The 19,932-nt window shown below is 48.9% G+C and overlaps 1 protein-coding gene across 3 annotated transcripts in view; it reads left to right on the forward strand.

The window, feature by feature from the left end:
- Nucleotides 1-19,932, forward strand: part of LOC144763981 (uridine-cytidine kinase-like 1) — a 197,164-nt gene that overhangs the window by 86,511 nt on the left and 90,721 nt on the right. For all 3 annotated transcript variants that reach the window (XM_078650093.1, XM_078650092.1, XM_078650091.1), the window contains exon 3: nt 6,769-6,875. In XM_078650093.1, coding sequence (XP_078506219.1) covers nt 6,769-6,875 — 107 coding nt within the window. The remainder of the gene's footprint in view (nt 1-6,768; nt 6,876-19,932) is intronic.

Here is a 19,932-nt window from a genome sequence, read left to right on the forward strand (position 1 = left end):
GACAAAGGGAAAAGGTGTATAAAAGAGGGGCTGTGACCCCATGAAAAGGTTCTTGTTTGCTGCTTGAATCTGCCAGGGGCGTGCTGCTGCTTGGGCCCAGGGGGAAGGGTTGCCTCCCCTGGGCCCTGCCCAGCCCCTGGCTTACTGATGGACCCTGAAGGACTTGCTACTGCTGCTTTTTGAGACCCTAGCGCCTGGGAGCGCTTTATTTGAGCTTGGCAGCGTGGAGCTGCTCTCTGTCCTGCTCGTGCTCCTCGCAGGTGCTACCCTGCCCTATGCCCGTATTTTCATTGGATTTATTCACGGGTGCCACCCCGTTTATTTTTCAATGCCCCAAGTGCGCAGGAGCCTACTCAGCGACTTTGTCCGCCTTCGAGGGTGCCCACCCCCCATTTTCCGATCCAAGATTCACCGCCGCGGCCCGAGCGCCGCAAAACAGGAAGCCAGGCACTACGGTGCCTGACGCGGGGCGGGACTTCCGGTTTGCCGGAGGAAGTCCCGCCCGCCGCCGCACCGCGATTGGCTGCCTGCGGAGCCCCGGAGGAAGAAGCCGAGTGATGGCCGCCCGGGGCTCCCGTGAGCTGGGGAGAGCCCCGGGCCTGCCAGGAAGCAGCCGCCGGACCGGAAGAAGAGTAATCCGGCTGTAAGTACCGCGGCCCCCCCCCCCCCGTGCTACGAGGGAGAGCCCCGCAGAAGAGGCAGCCCCGCCTCCGCCTTGCAGAGGAGCCGGGAGAGCAGAGCGAAGTCCCCAAAGTACACGCCCGGTGAGTAACGCGGGCTGGGGGAAGCTCTGGTGACGCTGAGAGGCCCAGGGGGCCTCACCTGCTTCTGAGTCCCTCGAACGGGACTCCCACGTTTAGGGCAATTGTTGTTTCTAGCCTCCCGAGAGAGGCTCCGGGCATTTCTGGGTTCCAGAGTCCCCCGAGGAGGGACTCCAACGCACCGGGCAGTTGCTTCTCTTGAGTCCCCAGAGGGGGGACTCCACAAAAGGCTCTGGGGGGCATTTGGTAATTATGAGCCCCGAGGCTCCGGGCACTTCTTCAGTTTCCGAGCCCAACGAGGCTCCAAGCACACAGTTGTTCTCAAGCCCGGAGAGGCTTAGGGTGCCATTTTATTCTACGAGCCTAGAGAGGCTCTTGAGTGTATTCCTGTTCTCGAGCCAGAGAGGCTCCATCATTTGCATAATTGTGCAGAGCCTGGGAGGCTCCCACATCGTTTTTTGGTGCTATTGTTTCTTTTCTAGGGACATGTACTGTGAACTGAGGAGTGAGGCGCACTCCTGCATCCCTGGCCTTCCCCCAGCTGCGCAGCATTTAGTGCCAGCTGCAGCGTTTAGGCCCCCTGTTCTGTCCCTCAGCTGCCCAGCACTTTGTGGGCAGCTGCTACGTTTAGGTCTTGGCGCAGTGGCGCAACCTGGACTTTGTGAGTTCTACGCTAAAGGTTTAGATGCTGTTATGATCTATGTCCTATTGCTTTTGGGTGTTAGGAAATGTACAATGTGTAGTATGTTTTGCGCACCCTGTGTTCTGCACCTCTGAATGTGTTGTTGATACATTATGTGCCTGTTCCTTACACCGCTGAACGTGTGTTGATGCGTCATGTGTTCCTTACACCGCTGAATGTAGGTTCTGCATCATGTTTTGTCCCCAGGTCTATGCCCCTATGTGTATTGTGATACTGAGGTGGTTGTTCTTGCTAGTGCAGGTGGTGCTAGTAAGGTCCTGGTTCCCTGCGTGACCTGTTCCTAGGGTGGTTAGGATTGCGTAGGGGGGACTTACCAGTTACCAGTGGGTACTGGTTTTGTGCTTTATGTCCTATTTTGTGTTACAGTGATCTTCTGTTATAAGTGATCCCAAGGGCTTGATACTAAGCTTGCCCCCTGACCAGAGTCCCAGGACCAGTGGACTCTATGGTGCCTTCCCTGCCAAATTGATGGGACTTGTCTGATCTCCCTGGGCCCCTGGGGCCTCGCTGAAGTGTGCCTCGCTCGTTCCCCTCGGCAGCTCGTGCCGGCAGCCCGTCCAAGCCTCGAGCAGCGCCGCTCTCCCTGAGCCGCGCCGCTTCGCTGGGTCGCCCGCATCCTGCCTCCCCCTCCTCTTCTGAGCCGCACACATTGGTCGCCCCAGAGAAACGCTTGTACCGTGCCGGCAGCCCGTCCAAGCCTCGAGCAGCGCCGCTCTCCCCTGAGCCGCGCCGCTTCGCTTGGTCGCCCGCTCAAGCTTACCAAGGAGGTCACTCGCATTATCCCGTGCAACCAGGACGGAAGGTACTGTCTGATAGGCTATGTTCTAACTTCTAGGCCTACAAGTATTGTATTGTTACTTCTAAAAGTGCTGATTCCTGACAGTGGTCCAGGTGGCCCTGTCTTGTAAATATCCCCTTGTAAATTCTGCCCGTGCCTCTGGCACATTGTAAAGTGTGTTTTATCTAATGTGTTTTGGTGTAATACAAAGGCTATTTTTATATAACCTTGTGTGGAGTTTCCTTTGTGGTGGGCCTTTGGGTGTTGTTGCTGGGGTGCGTGCGCAAATACTTAACTTACATCGCCTCCAAGTTTAGCCTTGCTGCTCGCGCCACGTTACCTAGAGGGTGAGTAGGGGTTATCTTGGCGTGTAACTCCCTTGCCCTGACTTGGGTGTGGTGGTCTCTGACTGACTTTGGCGAAAGCCCTGGCCAGCCGGGGATCCCATTTCCAACAGCAAGGTTCTGTCAAACAGAGGATTTTGAGTTCCCTTGTAGGGTGAACATACAAGAGGTTGTGGTTGATGTTTAATGTGACTTTGAGCTAACCTTACCAGCAGCGTTGGTAAAACTGTGTATTGATCTTAAAGTTAGCGGTGTCAGTATTGTCACTAAATGCCGCTAGGCATCAACAAATTGTTTGTATATAACGATGATTTGGGGGTAGCCACTGTTTCAAAGTGAAGACGCTCTTATGATTTCGATTCCATAATTAGGAGTGGGAGTCCAGAAGCTTCTCATAGGCACTGTAGCATATACACAAGTGTTGCACTCACCCACAACTTACACCATACACGCCCCACCAGCATGAAGTCCTCCCCCACGAAGTGGTGGTGGATGTGTGCCGCTATCAGCGTTCTTGCAGCAGAGCCTCTGTGAGACTGCTCCCCCGTCCTCTTGTTCTTCCTGGCCTTGAGTTGATCTTTGCGAGGTGCAGCCTGTGCTCTGGGGCTCCATATATATATTTCACCTGGGCTGGTTGGAAACAGTCCGGGAGAGGCGGCTGTTGACCATGGCATGAGCGTAGCATGTGTTGCATACACTGTTTGTGATTGGTAGAGCTCTCCCATAATTCAAATGTGGTAGGACAGCTAGTTGGTCGATTCTGACTACAAATACAGGTTCATTTCCCCAGAAAATGGGCCCAAAATCTCTCTTCAAACCAGGACAGAGCTGCGTTCCTTTGCTGTTAATAACGACTGCCTTCCAGAGGTGGGGTTTTGCCAGACCGCTTCCTCCTTACCTGTCTCTGGCCAAGAATCTTGTGGAAGGTGCTGCTGGACAGCCCTGCCATGAGAGTTCCCTGTGTGCAATGGAATAGGAGACAGGAGAGCGCCCTCCAGAGGAGAGCCTCTGTATCTGAGTTCAGCAGCTCAGCTGCTCGTGAGGGTCTGTGGAGCTGGTATGTCTGCATTGCATGGTCACCTATGTGCTGCTCAGGGGTAAACCGAACATCTCCTCCATCATCCTGGACCTGGGGAAAAATCAGCAGATGTTTGAGCATGAACCACTCTTGTTCCAGGGCCCTTGCCCTGTGCAGAGAAGTGTGTGTCTAGAAGTTGCCTCCAGGAGCAACAAGGACCTCCTCCATTTTGGCCTGGCGATTTGAAGTAGTAGCGCGGAGATGTTGCCCTGAACAGTTGACCCTCAAAATCCCTCAAGTCGTCCTGGAAATACTTTAATGTGAATGCCTGGTCTGTTGTCTCCAGCTTTGTCCTTGTTGGGGAGGTTCTCGGAGTCTGTGCCACCTGTATGTGTGGGAATCTTTGCTGCAAAACGCACAAGGTGATGGACGGAATGTTGCACAATGGCAAAACATTCACCCCCAGTCACAGATCTGGGTTTAATCCATCGTTATTTTGCTCACCAAGCTACCTCAGTTCAGACATGGCCATATGCAAATCAGTCTTGACCCTGTGCCTCATGGGAACAGTCCAGCCCGAACTGCCAAGACATGCCTTCCCTGGACCGCAAACAAGCTTCCTATATCCGGTTTCTGGCATTACATCCGTCTTCAGACAGGCTAGCTTGAATCTAGTGGGAAAGTGAACTTATGGCGAACAAAGCGGTACAAAAGGGGGTGGTGATGGACGGAGCATTTGAACCAATCAAACACTCACCCCCAGTCAAAAGATCTGGGTTTAATCCATCACCGTTCTTTAGCCCACTCTGCCACCCCAGTTCAGACATGGCCATATGCAAATCAGTCTGACCCTGTGCCTCATGGGAATAGTCCAGCCCGAACTGCCAAGCCATGCCTTCCCTGGACCGGAATCAAGCATCCTAGGACCGGTGGTGGTGAATGTTTTGGCTAATGTGCAACATTCCGTCCATCACCTTGTGTGTTTTGCTGGGAATCTTTGCTACCATGGAATTCCAACCACGATCATTTATGAAGTATAAGGCATTTTAAATATCTTGTTGCCTATATTTGTTGTACGAGCACTAGAACCTGTGGTCCCTACTTTCTGATCAGCCTGTTGGGAACTTCCATTGACTGTCCCCAGACACTGGCCAGCAGGCACTGGACATTGTTCCCATTGCCCTAAAAGTAACCTCTAAACTGTTGCCAAGCTCGAGTGGGTGCCTCACAGCTTTGGACAGGCCTTGAGCATCACTGGAGCTGTATCGCTTTTATGGCAGATGTGCGGATCCCTCAGGCAACTCGTAGTGCCGGTCACCAACACAAAATCAATGTTTTGCTAACCGGAGGACGCCTCCAAGCAGAGCAGCCCCTCTACACCAAGTAAACAGGGGTTGATAACCAAGGCACCAGCAGGCTCCCCAGGTTGTTTACAAAAGGAGACTCTTCAGACAGCCGAGCAAGAACAATTTGACTAACGCAGCTGGGGTGATTGATTTAGTCAAATAGTGCTCTTACTCGGCTGTCTGAAGCTTTGTTTTTTAAGCAGCCTGAGGGGGGAGTGGGATATGCTTTGGGCTTTGAATAGCAGCAAAGTAAACTTCTAACCTTTTGTAAGGCTGGATAAGAACTTACAGTTTGGATTGAGAGTCCCCGGAGCAGGGGCTGGTGCGGACTCACGAGTGCGCTTGATGCCAGATAGCAACATATGGAGAACAAAGAAGGCTCGGGTCCGAAAACCTGGACGGGACCACTGTAAATACAAGAGAAAAGAGGGTGTCCATTTACAGAACACCAAAAGGTTTCTTTTCTAAGACATGACAAAATATTTATTTGCTTCGCGCTAATCTAAATATTTTAGAATTGATGGTCTAGGCCCTCTAGGGTAGTGTCTTTAAAGTGTGCAAACTAGTCCTTCTGGACACTCTTCTCTTATATTGCAACATATGGTCATTGATTTGTAAGTCTTGGTTCCGTGCTTGAATAGTCCAGTGGTGACCATGAACTCTTCCGTCCGGTACCATTAGCAATAGACTCCAACAGTCACAGAAATATTCGTGTTCGGCGCGTAAAGGCTGTAATAAAAGTTGAGGTCAGATCTGTGGCTATGAAGGGCCTAGTGTTCTGTTTTTCTTTATTGATCTTTATTTCCTGCGTTGTATTAAGTTGCATGTGCATAAGAGTATTTGACTTTTCATAAAGTAAAGCACTGATTGGGCATTTAGTTATTCGGGCGAGTTTTTTCCCTGTGTTGTGAGTCGGTCTCAACACGACCTTGAGTTGCCCTTTGACTTCTCAGCCTCGTTTCCATTGAGAGTAAAGTGCTAAACAGAAGTTTGTGATCCGTCATTTTGGGGTCCATTAGCCCTGGGGAATAGGACGCCAGTGGTAAATGGCTCCAGTTATGGAAGTTCGAGCCTAGTAACCTCTGATACCCCTGGGACCACAGGAACTGGTCTCTTAGTGGGGCAGCCAAGCATGGGCATCCTGGGGCGTTGGGTCCAATCTCCTCGACAACGCCCCCTAGAAAGCAGGGTTCGATCATAAAGTGCCTCTCGTGCTGCCTCGTAACTACTACCTTACCTATTGTCCTCTCAATTCTGCCCGAAGACAGCGTAAGTAAAGTGAGTTGAGTTTATTTTCAGGGCTTGCCCCCTGAATACGTGCTTTTTCTTTATTTTCACATATTGGGATTTTCAAATCGATCACATATGAAGAGCGACTCTCTTTATAAAAGTAAGTTGTATTGCTTTACAATCCTTGATGCCTTTCGGTTGCCAACAAGAGTCACAATTTTACTTTAATGCAAATGCAAGGCAAACTGAGGAGGCTAAATCTCAGGAAAGTAAATCATTTTGAAAATAAAACCGGCCCATAAAGGAATATCGAATATATTTTCATGCCCAATGTATGGTTTTCTGGCCTCTTTGCCTCAGTGGTCTTATTCAGTCTGCCTTGTGTAGATGGTTGTATTGGCAGTCGACAATCTGCCGCTAGCATTTTCTCATTGTGCTGTTGTATCTAATGCTCTTGAGTGGTATCCTTGCTCCTGCTATCCCTGTGTGCAGTTCTGTGTGTTTAATGTTATTATCTGGCATAGATCCAGTCCCCTTGCAGCCCCCTGGAAGCAGGTGTGATGGTGTCTTTTCTTTCTTCTTTTCCAGGGCTCTGTGGTGGAAGCGCTTCTGGAAAGACCACGGTCGCTAATAAAATCATTGAAGCCCTGGATGTCCCCTGGGTGGTGCTGCTGTCCATGGACTGCTTTTATAAGGTGACGACCATTTAGGAACCCGCTGCTTTTATATTGTGTTATGGATTAAAGGAGTAGGCCGGCATAGAACATGTTGCTGGTGTTTTGGTCTCTGTGCAGCGAGACGTTTGTAAATGAGGCAAACATTGGCCAGTCCCATTGGCTGGTCTGTTTGTCGGGTGACGTGTGCTAATAGTAGCACAACTTTTCATGTTACCCCCATCCCCCGCTGTTCTGCAAAGGAAATCCCACAGTGAACCAACCTGTCCTGTGCTACAACAATATGAAAATATTGCATTAGCAGAGTTGAGCAATCATTTTAAAGAAGAGTGTTATGAAAAGGAGTCGGAAGATGACGTTTGCATTGCAAATGAGGAACTGAAAAAAATATATATATTTACAGCAAAACATCTCACATAATATACTATTGACAAGGCACCAATATTTGTTTCATCCTTAAGAAAGCCTGTATGCAGTGCACATCATTACTTTTTAGGGGGGAAAAATACTATAAATTCAACATCTTATGACCACAAAAAAAAGAAATCAACCTGCAAAACTGTTAGTGAATGGCACACTGTATTTACACTTCATAAATACATTTTTAAAAAGCCATAAACCAGAACTAAAATGTCTGGAAGTAAATACATCAAATGGCACATGTTGTCTGTAGGTTTAAGAAAAGCTCTATTTTTTATCCCCATCGCCACAATCCTATGGAAACACAAAAGGGACAAAGTAAAAATCTCTGAAATGTCAAGGTCTAGATGGGCAACCCATCCAAACAAAGGGAAACCACTGGCTGAAGGCGGCTGATCTAGAGGCCAATTTCTCTCCTTAGAATCTACTTGGCCCACTACCTGGACATTTGATGTTTTTCTGTGTGTCAAAAAGTCAGTCTCTTGGAGGTAACATTTAAACTTCCTTAACGAGGTTGTCCACAAATATTTGTGAAGGGCAGCCCGTTTCAGATAGGGTTTTAAGCCTCATTTGTTCTGTATTTTTGTGACACATCTACACCTAGCCTAAGGAATTTAAAGTAGGCCATGGATTTCTAGGGCACCTCTGGGATTACAGAAAGACCCCATTTCACCAGGGCAGACGTTTCCTGTTGTCTTCTTTCCTCAGAAATATAGTTTTTTTCTATGTTCAGGGCTTTAGCTCCCAGAATATAAATGTTCGTCAAATGACTGCCCAGGACTTGAAATCTAGAAATCGTATTCTTACTTTGGAAGGTTCAGTCGGCTTGCCATTTTGTTCCATGGCCACACACCATTCATTATTCAGTTTATACAGCTGATGACTATTTGTAAAACTCAAGCCGTTAAGGGCTAGTTACATGCAGTGAGTGCAGCTCTTTTATAAAATAAAACCACATGCATGGGGTCCAAAGAACAGTATGTCATTTGCTCTGGTATTGAATTCTGCAATTTATTAAATTGGCGAACCAGTTTCATGATATCTGCATGATATATCAAATGACAGTCAAACGGAATAGAAGTTACATTAAAAAAATCACATTGTCTCACATGAACTTTAGCTGCCAAAATATTTAGTGCTCAAGAAGCTTGCTGCAATGTCAGTAGGACCCTGAATTACCCCACCTAAGCAGGCCCTATATACATGTATGCGGCTTTAAACTGAAGGCCGACCTGTGCGCAATGTGAAATGCAATACCAAAACGGCTAGAAAGACCTAACAAGCATTGGCATTGCCAATAGGTCTCGCTTGTGGGACCTTATAAGTAAACCAAAAAGGAAATAGTGTGGACGAAGGAACATAAATTAAAACAAGACGGAATGGAAGGCAGAGAAGGGGAGGGGGGAGGAGAAATGCGACACAGCGGGCAGGGGAGGGGGCCGAGTGGGGAGAGCGGCGAAAAAAATGTGAACAAATGCGTGCGCCGGGAAACTGAGCCATGAATAATTAGGGGAGGAGAAGCCGAGAAGCCGCAGAGCGCACGCTGGGCGAAGCCCTTTGATGTGCTGTTAGGGGAGGAGAAGCCGAGAAGCCGCAGAGCGCACGCTGGGCGAAGCCCTTTGATGTGCTGTTAGGGGAGGAGAAGCCGCAGAGCGCACGCTGGGCGAAGCCCTTTGATGTGCTGTGCGGCGGCCGTTAAAAAAATGCAATTAGGAGGGAGGGAGGCTGATGCGCGTGCTTGTTTGATCACGTGATTCACGTGAACTTAAACAAAACCGCAGCGCAAGAAGCCCTTGGTTTCACGAGGATTTCGAGCACTTGAATTCTCGCTCCGCTCGATGCGCTTGCGCGCATCGATAGGTCGCGAGACCTAAAAATGCTTTAACCTTCTCCACAAAAAGTAAAGGGGAGGTTAGTCACTGAAGCTACTTTTTAATGACACTAAGGCCGTGTTAAATGTGACATTGCTGTTGGATGTATATTTGTTAATGATTTACACTGACACTAATATATCTGTCATTTTATTCAGTAAGAGTCAATAGAAACGGCATATTGTTCTTTATTCACATTTCTAATACCGTGGTTTCCGTCGTCTGAGTAAAAGCAACCAGACAGCCGATTCTTTTAAATGAGCCATCTTTTCTAGTAATGTCGATGTTTTTGTATTGAATGTAGGTAAATTAACTCTCTGTAAATCAGTGACCAGAAAGTGTTTTAATCTCATTGACATTCTTCCCTTATTTGACAAACCGGAAGATAATTGCGTTTTAGTAGTTACTTTTAACTGCAGATTCCTCGCCTTGTGATCTGTCCAGTCACAAGACTGAATCCGAAAACTCTTGCAGTAACTCTTGCTTGTCAATAGGGTGTGTCATCTGCCTCAGTCACCCCTCCATCCCACCTCTGGACATAACCACATGGAGCCGTATACAGACTGTACCCCTGCATGCTGATGTCACTTCCTCTTATTACACGCTCTTTGCAGAGGATCACAAGCACATCTTTTACTATTGCCTGTACTTTTGCCAAAGGCATTTTTCTTACTCAAAATTGTTTTGGTGATGTGCAGGTACATCTCCTAAAACGACAAACTGCAACAGTGTTGTGCGTGCTGGAATCATGTCAACTATGGACCGGCCTGACATCTGCCTTTTGGTGCCTCCGCAGCAAACACGGCTCAAAGTCCTGTGATACACGCTCCCTGATTAAGCCAAGAGCCATCAGGGAGTAGGAAATCAAGCTTGCCACCACTGGGGCTGTGGGTTTGATCCAGATTGTATGGCCTGTCCCAGTCGTCACTCACAAGGTAACTCAAGGGTGAAGCTTAAAACAAGCCTTCAACATCCCAATGATCCTTCACCAGGGACGGGGTTCACACAGTCTGCGTTCAAGAAACCAGACTCCAGCTTCGCTTCTTCAGTCAAATGAAGAATCTGGAGCCAATGTGCCCTCGGCCATCGTCGGCAAATTGCATCATTCAAGAGGCTATGTATCATCCCACGAAGATAGCACAGATATTTCGGTCTCCCCTGAGCTCATCTTATCAGGGTCTAGGCCGGATCTCATGGGCTCTCCAGCTCCTGTGTCATTATCATTGCCGGCGGGCCCATTTATCTTTGGTGGGGTAACTTCTAATAGTACAGATACAATAATCAATTCACTTACAGTCATCATTAAAAATCTGCTAACCCCCATCTCAGCTAGATTGGACGCCATAGAGAATCTACTCCAGTCCCTGGAAAACAACCACAGTAGGAAAAGCCCTGGCCTAGCTACAAATGTTCCCATAGCTACCGGGGATCCACCTGGGAATAGACCACTCTCCTCTGTATTGTCCCAGGTCTCTAATAGGGTATCGCTGAGCACAAACGGTGCGTCTGCTCCCCAGACGCGCACTTTGTTACCTTCAGCGCCTAGGCCCCCTGTCCCGGCTCCCAGGAGATCCAAGCCACCCCCTGCGCAGCAATTGGCGCCGCAATCGGGGGCGGTAGTGGGTTCCACAAATGGCCCGACTGGTGGCATCGCTCCCCCCCCTGATAGGCGCAGGGTGGTTAACCTGCCCCCAGAAGCAGTTCCATACACGGCAATTATGGTGGGAGTTCCTGAGCTAACTGGTGGTATAAGGGAGACCCAAGATTCTCTGCGTAACAAGGTTATAAGCTGGCTTAGCATCAACAGGCCGCTGCCTCCAAACCTGAAAGGTGAGGTTTTGATGGTAAGGAGGATTCCATGGATTGGCCCTACTTTAAAGAATAGGGTAGGGGATTGTATCATTCTAAGCTTCAAAAGCCCACACGTCGCAAATTACATCTGCAATTGGCTTGTAAGGCCTGACAAGTCCAATATTGAACTTGTACCCCTTTCATATTTCTACCCTAGTGATAGCAGCACGGTGGTAGGGAATGAGAAGGGGTGGACTAGGGTAGGCTTTGCTGTAGATGGCTCGCGTTATAGACCAAGGCACTCTTTACCACCTGCCCAGGCCAATTTCATACATCATAACAGGTTTTCCTGTTTGGATCAGGTCGATTGACCACAAACCAGGGAAATCTTGTCTGGTCCTGGGAAGAGGGTGGATGAGCTGCAAAGACGTGTGGGATCGGGCACAGTCCCTCTGACTGAACTCACCCGCCAGGATACCGCTAAAGAGCGAATGGTTGACACGGACGATAGCCTGTGCCAACTGGGACCCTCACTTAATACCGGGCCTGTCCATATTTTGCATACTGGGGTGGCGGAGATGGTCGGGCCTCCCGCCATCGCGGTTTGTAGCATTGGTCTCCTAGACGCTAATCCACCCATGGTCACTGCGCAACCTCCTACTGGAGGCCAGGGTAGCCTGCCACCTGATCCAGGGTTGAGAATTCTCTCCTGGAATGTGGCAGGAATTGCAAATAAGGAAGGCTCACCGGAATGGGATTACCTTGTAGGTGGCTGTGATATTCTCCTTCTTCAGGAAACATGGGCGAGGGACACCCAGTCTAGGAGAGGGTTTGAAATATTTGAAATCCCTGCCAAATGGAGTGGGAGGGGGAGGCCATCAGGTGGCTTGGCAATCTGGATTGCGAGTCATACTGGGTGCCAGGCGGAACAGGTCCATACGTTTTCGCAGGACATCCAGTGTGTTCGGCTCGCATGGCCTGGCAAACCACCGTGGGCCATTGTTAACGTCTACTCGCGACCAGTGGCCTCGCCAAATGAATCACCAACCCTAAACGATCTGTCCTCCTTTTTGGGCCAACTTCCGGGAGATCTCAAGGTGGTGCTTGGAGGAGACTTCAATTGCCACTTTGAACCTCTGGAAGGTTTACTGGATGGTGCCCTTACGGCCGAGGATGATCACTGGGGGGTTCCACCCTCGTCTTCTCCTCACCCCAAAGCCTGGTCCCCACTAGCAATACAACTCATGTCCCTTACCCTGAATTGCGCACTGAGGGCGTGTAATGGTCGTACTCCTTCCGATACCCCCTCAGTGTGTACTTTCAATAGGAGGGGCCATGAGTCGAGGCTAGATTACATCATGGTGGACATTACACTCTGGCCAAAAGTCCTCGACTTTAGGGTAATAAATAGGGCAGATAGTGATCACAATGCCCTTTGTTTAAATATCCAGTGCCCTTTGCCTCCGGCGGACACATCCCCAGTAGATCAAGGGGAAGACATGGGGGATTTGCTCCTCACAACAAATAGGCGCCGGGTTAAGTGGGGAAAGCTGGTGAGCTCAGAAGAGGCCATTAATAAATTATATGAGCTGGCACTCCCAAGGTTCATGGAGGTGGACGCACTTCTGGATGAACCGAGAACCCCAGATTATAATGAGAAACTGGGAAACATACATCAGGATCTAGTGAGGGATTTGGTTGAGGTATTCTATCCGGTGGTCCCAATTCGAAAGAAAAAGACCCGTGTTCCTACCTGGTACACCTCCGTCTGTAGGGCAGCAAAATCTGAGCTCATTGCTGCAATAAAAGAGGGGTCCAATAAGGCCAATGTACGTGACCTTAGGAAGCACTACAAATCAGTGACGGTGACCGCCAGGACCGAGTGGGATTGGAACCACTGGCAGGACCTTCATAATGCCCTAAAAGTTAGGGACTCCCGGAAATTTTGGGCCCTTGTAAATAATGGGATAGGGGAACTCAATAGAGCAATTGAACCTAACATTGCCCCCGCGGTGTGGGAGGCCCACTTTGGGGTACTTTATCAAGACATTAATTCCTGCCCGGACATAGCACTGCAATTGCCCTTGGGCTCTCAGGTTTTTGGCATGGAATTATCCCTGGGGGAAGTGGAGGCTGCCCTAGAGCGTTTATCAGTGGGGAAGGCGCCAGGTCTGGATAGGCTACCCGGGGATCTATTTAGGCATCACCCGGACATCTGGGGTCCATACCTTCTCATCCTTTTTAATGCCATTCTTGGAGGTATGGCGATCCCTGGGTCATGGCTGGGGGCAGAGATTGTACCAATCCACAAGAAGGGATCTACTCTGCTCCCCGCCAACTACAGGCCTATAAGCCTAATAGACGTGCCCCAAAAGCTCTTTGCGCGCCTCATTCTAAATCATCTCCTAGACTGGGTGGAGGACAATGACATCATGAGCCCCCTCCAGGCTGGCTTCAGGAAGAACACGTCGACCATGGACCAAATCTTTCGCCTCCTTCTCCTATATTGGAAGACGGTAACGCTAGAGGGAGGACGATTGTACATGGTCTTCGTGGACCTGAGGTCAGCCTTTGACCTAGTCCCCAGAGGGAAGTTATGGGAGGTTCTGCAGAAGCTAGGAGTACCCCCCCACCTCCTTAGTATCATCATTAGGCTGCACGAGAACAACTTTGCACAAGTGAGGTGTGGGAGGGATGGAAAGCTCTCGGGTAAATTCCCGGTCCGCCGAGGCGTCAGACAGGGCTGTGTTCTGGCTCCAACCCTGTTCTGTCTGTACATCAACAGCGTCATTCAACATCTTGACGCGGTTAAAGACAATGATGCCCCGGTTTTGGCAGGAAGGAGGGTCCCGGCAATAATGTTTGCCGACGACACCCTCCTGCTTTCCAAATCCCCTATGGGGATCCAGAGGATTGTGGATGGTTTTGGCCTTTTTTGTCGCCAACATGGGTTGGAGGTGAACACGGAAAAAACTAAGTTCATGATCTTCAACCCCCCCACCAAAACTAGACCCAATCCAAAACTGGGGGAAACTAGTCTCGAGAGGGTCTCGACCTTTATATATCTGGGGGTATCACTTCAAGAAAACTTAGCATGGGACTCCCAGGTAGCAAGATCTAGGTTGAAACTTTCCCAGCTATCGGGCGCACTCTTGAAGGTGGCCAATAAGTCCACCTTTAAGCCCGGCTTTGGAAACATACAGGTCCCAAGCGAAGGCAGCAGCCACTTATGGCAGTGAGCTGTGGGGACATAAAGCAGGGAAGGTTATGGCAGGGGTGGAAAATTGTTTTCTGAGACGCCTACTTGCTCTCCCGCAAGGTACACCACTCCTCCCCCTAAGACTTGACCTGGGCCTTCCCTCTATTGCTGAGGATCTACTGTCGAAACCTGTGAAGTTTTGGCACCGGATATGGACCACCGAGGAACTGTATCATTATAGACAGGACCTTATTCATGTCATGAGGCTGAATGCCAACTGTAAAATTCCTTGGCTGGCATTTATTAAGTCGGAACTGTTTAGCCTGAATTTGCCAGACTTATGGGATGATCCAGCTCAGGGCTGTCGAAGTATTTCGCGCAAAACCCTTGCCCAGCTCTACAAGAATAAAAACCTGGCTGACATGGTTAATGCTCATGATAGTGGCACTTTGACGGGACGTTTTATGGAATCCAAAAATTCTTATGTGTTTGAACCTTTTATGGATTTTATCTTTCCTCTCTTGGCGAGGAAACTGTTCCTGCAATGGAGGTTTGGCACACTTCCTACCAAAGTATTCACCTATAAATGGTCGCCAGGGGGTGATAAACTCTGTCCCTGCTGTAAAGCCCATGACGAAGATGACTTGCACATAATGTTTTGTTGCCATGCCTACCGGAGCCCGAGGAGGCGCTGGTTAGCACCCCTGTGTCGGAACTTGGGCTTTAGGAAGTATTCCCAGGCCTACAGGGTTATGAAAACCAACACCCTGGGCCACATTGTGTTCGCGGTTTCTAAATTCTTAATGGCAGCATGGATAATAAGGAAGAAAATGTCCGGCTGATTTATATTACTTTGTATTTCTCAGCACATGCAGGTTCAGTAGGATTATTATTTGTAAATATCGTGTTCTAAATGTATGTACTGTTTTTTATTGCATCTTTTATGGCCCATGTGGCCGAAATAAAGAATTTTTGGAATTGGCTATGTTGCAAATCTTTTTCATCCAGCCTCCATCTTGTGCAAGTTATGTCCCCTTGGTCCAATCCCTGCTCCCAATAGAACATTCACCACTGGGTCCTCTACTGGCACCGACTGATTTGGGGGTAGGCGGGCTGTGCCTCTACTTCTGTGCTACAGACGTAATTTGCTCCTCCATTGAAAGAGGAACGAGATTTTTGCAAACAGGACCTTCCACCTTAGAACCTCTGTTGCAATTTAACAAGGCTCCCCTCTTCCCAATAATTGTTAGTTGGTCAAAACGATTTCTGCTCTTGCAGAGAATCTCCTTGTCAGAACGCTTTCTCAAGGCCACAGGACAAACAGAGGGCAGCACAAAATCATGATGTGGACATGCATGCTGACCCAATTGAGGAGCATTTCTTGTTTGACACTTTCTCCACTTTAGAGAAATCAGTTAAGACATTGCCAATGTTAAAGGGGGTCCTAAAACATGCTGGAGACATTTTCAAGGAAACCACAAGAGCAAGCGTTGTTAACCCCAGAATTGAAAGAAAATACAGACCGGCGCCTGTGGACCCTACATACATTCGGGGACAGCTGCCGTTGGACTCTTTGGTGGTATCCAATGCTCGTAAACGTGCCAACTCGCAAACTACTGGGGATGCTCCTCCTCCAGATAAGGAGTCTAAAGTATTAGAAGCCTCTGGGAAAAGGGTAGCTGCACAAGCAGCTAACATCTGGAGAATGTCCAACACACAGGCCCTACTAGCCAGATACGATAGGGCACATTATGACACATTAGAGCAACTGCTACAACATTTGCCTGATGCCTACAAGGAAGGAGCAGAAACTCTAATACAGGAAGGGAAACGGATATCCAACGCATCCATTAAATGTGTGCTAGATGTAGCAGACACTGCGGCCAGGGCCATCAACACAAGTGTCATGCTCAGAAGGCATGCTTGGTTGCGCATCTCAGGGTTCAAACAAGAGATTCAGACCACATTATTAAATCAGCCTGTAAACCCTGATTTTTAGGTCTCGCCTGTCCATGCGCATCGAGCTTGCGAGACTATGGGGGCTTAACCACTCTTTACCTAACTTGCAAGGAATCGTGGCGATTCCTTGCAGTGCCCGTGACTTTTAAGCTAAATGCGCATGCGCTTAAAAGCGCGTGCACATGCCCCCAGCCGCCTGCCTGCCCCTGCTGCTTTCACACCCTCTCGCCGTCTGTTCCCCCTGCTGCGTCATCAAAGGCTTTCACGGCCGGCCGGCCGTGTAAAGTGCACTTCAAAGGCCGCTCTCCCCGCTCCGCCCCCTCCCCTGCCCGCCGTGTCGCATTTCTCCTCCTCCCTCCCCTTCTCTGCCTTCCCTCCGTCTTGTATTTTCCCTCTGCTCTTTCCTTTATTCTTTTTCTCTTTCCTTTCAGATTCCGTTTCTTTCCTTCCCTAGTTTGTTTCTTTTTTCCTGTTCCATTTTAAACCTATTTAACAATTCTTCCCTTACTCATCGTTTGTTCGATCCGTGTGACTTTGCCGACTTACACCTCCCCTCCCTACTTTCTGCCCTGGCCCCTCCCCCTCTCCTTGAGGTGAGCTCGGCATCACCCTCGCTCATAGCCTCGAATCCATCGCCATGCTTCCAGTATGCACACCCCGAGCACGTCCTTCGAAACACATTTCCATTCTGTCCATTCCTATGCATCATTCATTTATCACGCAGACACCTCTCTGATCCGTTTCAAAGCCAAACTGCAACTTTCTTGCATTTCAGTTCTAAATGATTTTGTAACGCAGGGCTGCATACCTAAACTGAATCTGTAGTTCTACAGAATTATGTCGTGCACACTAATTATCTTATTTAGATGAACATTTCTTTTAATACATTCTTTTAACTGCCAAATGTCATGGGGATTTCACAGAAGAATACAACACAGTATGTTTTGCAGCATGTCCAAGTGCAAAGCAAAGATGCACTGTCGTCATGCCCCCCTAATCCGAAACCCGCTCCGCCCCCTCCCCTGCCCGCCGTGTCGCATTTCTCCTCCCCCCTCCCCTTCTCTGCCTTCCCTCCGTCTTGTATTTTCCCTCTGCTCTTTCCTTTATTCTTTTTCTCTTTCCTTTCAGATTCCGTTTCTTTTCTTCCCTAGTTTGTTTCTTTTTTCCTGTTCCATTTTAAACCTATTTAACAATTCTTCCCTTACTCATCGTTTGTTCGATCCGTGTGACTTTGCCGACTTACACCTCCCCTCCCTACTTTCTGCCCTGGCCCCTCTCCTTGAGGTGAGCTCGGCATCACCCTCGCTCATAGCCTCGAATCCATCGCCCTGCTTCCAGTATGCACACCCCGAGCACGTCCTTCGAAACACATTTCCATTCTGTCCATTCCTATGCATCATTCATTTATCACGCAGACACCTCTCTGATCCGTTTCAAAGCCAAACTGCAACTTTCTTGCATTTCAGTTCTAAATGATTTTGTAACGCAGGGCTGCACACCTAAACTGAATCTGTAGTTCTACAGAATGATGTCGTGCACACTAATTATCTTATTTAGATGAACATTTCTTTCAATACATTCTTTTAACTGCCAAATGTCATGGGGATTTCACAGAAGAATACAACACAGTATGTTTTGCAGCATGTCCAAGTGCAAAGCAAAGATGCACTGTCGTCATGCCCCCCTAATCCGAAATTGCATTAATAACTTACTTTAGCACATTAAAAAAAAAAGGCACCACCACCGCATCCACCACCACATCCACCACCACATCCACCACACCCACATCCACCGCATCCACCACCATCACATCCACCACCACCACATCCACCACCACATCCAACACATCCACCACCACTTCCACCACCACCGCATGCACCACCACCACCGCATCCACCACCACCGCATCCACCACCACCGCATCCACCACCACCACATCCACCACCACCACCGCATCCACCACCACCACCGCATCCACCACCACCACATCCACCACCACCCCCACATCCACCACCTCATCCACCACCGCATCCACCACCACATCCACCACCGCATCCACCACCACATCCACCACACCCACCATCACTTCCACCACACCCACCATCACTTCCACCACCACATCCACCACCACTTTCACCACATCCACCACCACCACCACATCCACCACCACATCCACCACCACATCCACCACCACATCCACCACCACATCCACCACCACATCCACCACCACCACCACATCCACCCCCACATCCACCACCATCACCACCACATCCACCATCACCACCACCACATCCACCACCACATCCACCACCACCATATCCCCTAGATCCACCACCACCACATCTATATGTGTGTGTGTGTGTGTGTGTGTGTGTGTAGGTGCAAATGCAATGTTCTTGAATTTTCGTCACAATAAAATACACTGAACATAATCTTCACAAAAGCTATTTACAAACGTTTAAGCTATTGCCATTATAAATTACAATACATTTTATTTCAGTATTTATTATTTACAAAATTAAAAGCCATTGTTATTTGTAATATCAATACATCTAAGTCACGTAAATACAACACACATTGCATTACAAATGATATAGGTGTCACATTTGCGAAAGTTAAAACTATTGACATTGTAACTGACAAAGCTATTAATTTTGCTATTTTCAAAACCAACGCCACTCACCCACGCAACGCCACTCACCCACGCAACGCCACTCACCCACGCAACGCCACTCACCCACGCAACGCCACTCACCCACGCAACGCCACTCACCCACGCAACGCCACTCACCCACGCAACGCCACTCACCCACGCAACGCCACTCACCCACGCAACGCCACTCACCCACGCAACGCCACTCATCCACGCAACGCCACTCATCCATTTGCAAAACGAAAAATGTAAAACTCTTCTATTGCGAGACCTATTGCATTTTCAATGCTTGTTTTATTTGGTCCTGATGTGGACACAATCTTAGAAAAGATTAAAAAAGTCACGGAGACAGCCAAATCCATGGGGGCCTTTCAGTCGCAACAATTCAGAGGAGGTTCCTTTCGTCGCTCCAAAAACAGAGGAGCTACAAGAGGCCAGGCGTCCCAACATACCCAATACAATAAAGGGAACACGCAAACCACCAATAATAAAACAAGCAGAGGTGGATACCGTGGCAACCGCAGTAAAGGCAGAGGACGAGGGAATACAACACCAGATCCTCCGCCAATACTAAACAGTGACGCCTTGTCGCTGCCCCCAGACCATGTAACACCAGTCGGGGGCAGATTACAACAGTTCCTGCCAGACTGGGAAAGCATTACCACAGACAGGTGGGTGAGACAACTTATTCTGTACGGTTATTGTCTAGAGCTAACATCAACTCCACCCAACATACCTCCAAAATACCGTCCTATGTCCGCAGAGCACATAAACTTTTTGCAGCAAGAAGTTATCAGCATGCTGCAAAAAGGGGCCATAGAACTCGTCCCTATACAGGAACAGGGTACGGGGGTGTACTCTCTGTACTTCTTAATCCCCAAAAAGGACGGGGCTCTCAGGCCAATACTAGACCTCAGGCCCCTAAACCAATACATCTTGTCAGAACACTTTCACATGCTCACTTTACAGCAAGTCCTACCATTACTCAGTCAGGGAGACTTCCTCGCAACACTGGACCTAAAGGACGCGTATTTCCACATACCAATACATCCAGCACACAGGAAGTATCTCAGGTTTACCATCCAAAATCAGCACTACCAGTTCAATGTACTGCCTTTCGGGGTAACAGCCCCCAGGGTGTTTACCAAGTGCCTAGCAATAGTGGCTGCGCACCTACGGAGAAAC

The sequence above is a fragment of the Lissotriton helveticus genome, chromosome 6 (assembly GCF_964261635.1).
Source record: "Lissotriton helveticus chromosome 6, aLisHel1.1, whole genome shotgun sequence".
Classification (NCBI taxonomy): domain Eukaryota; kingdom Metazoa; phylum Chordata; class Amphibia; order Caudata; family Salamandridae; genus Lissotriton; species Lissotriton helveticus.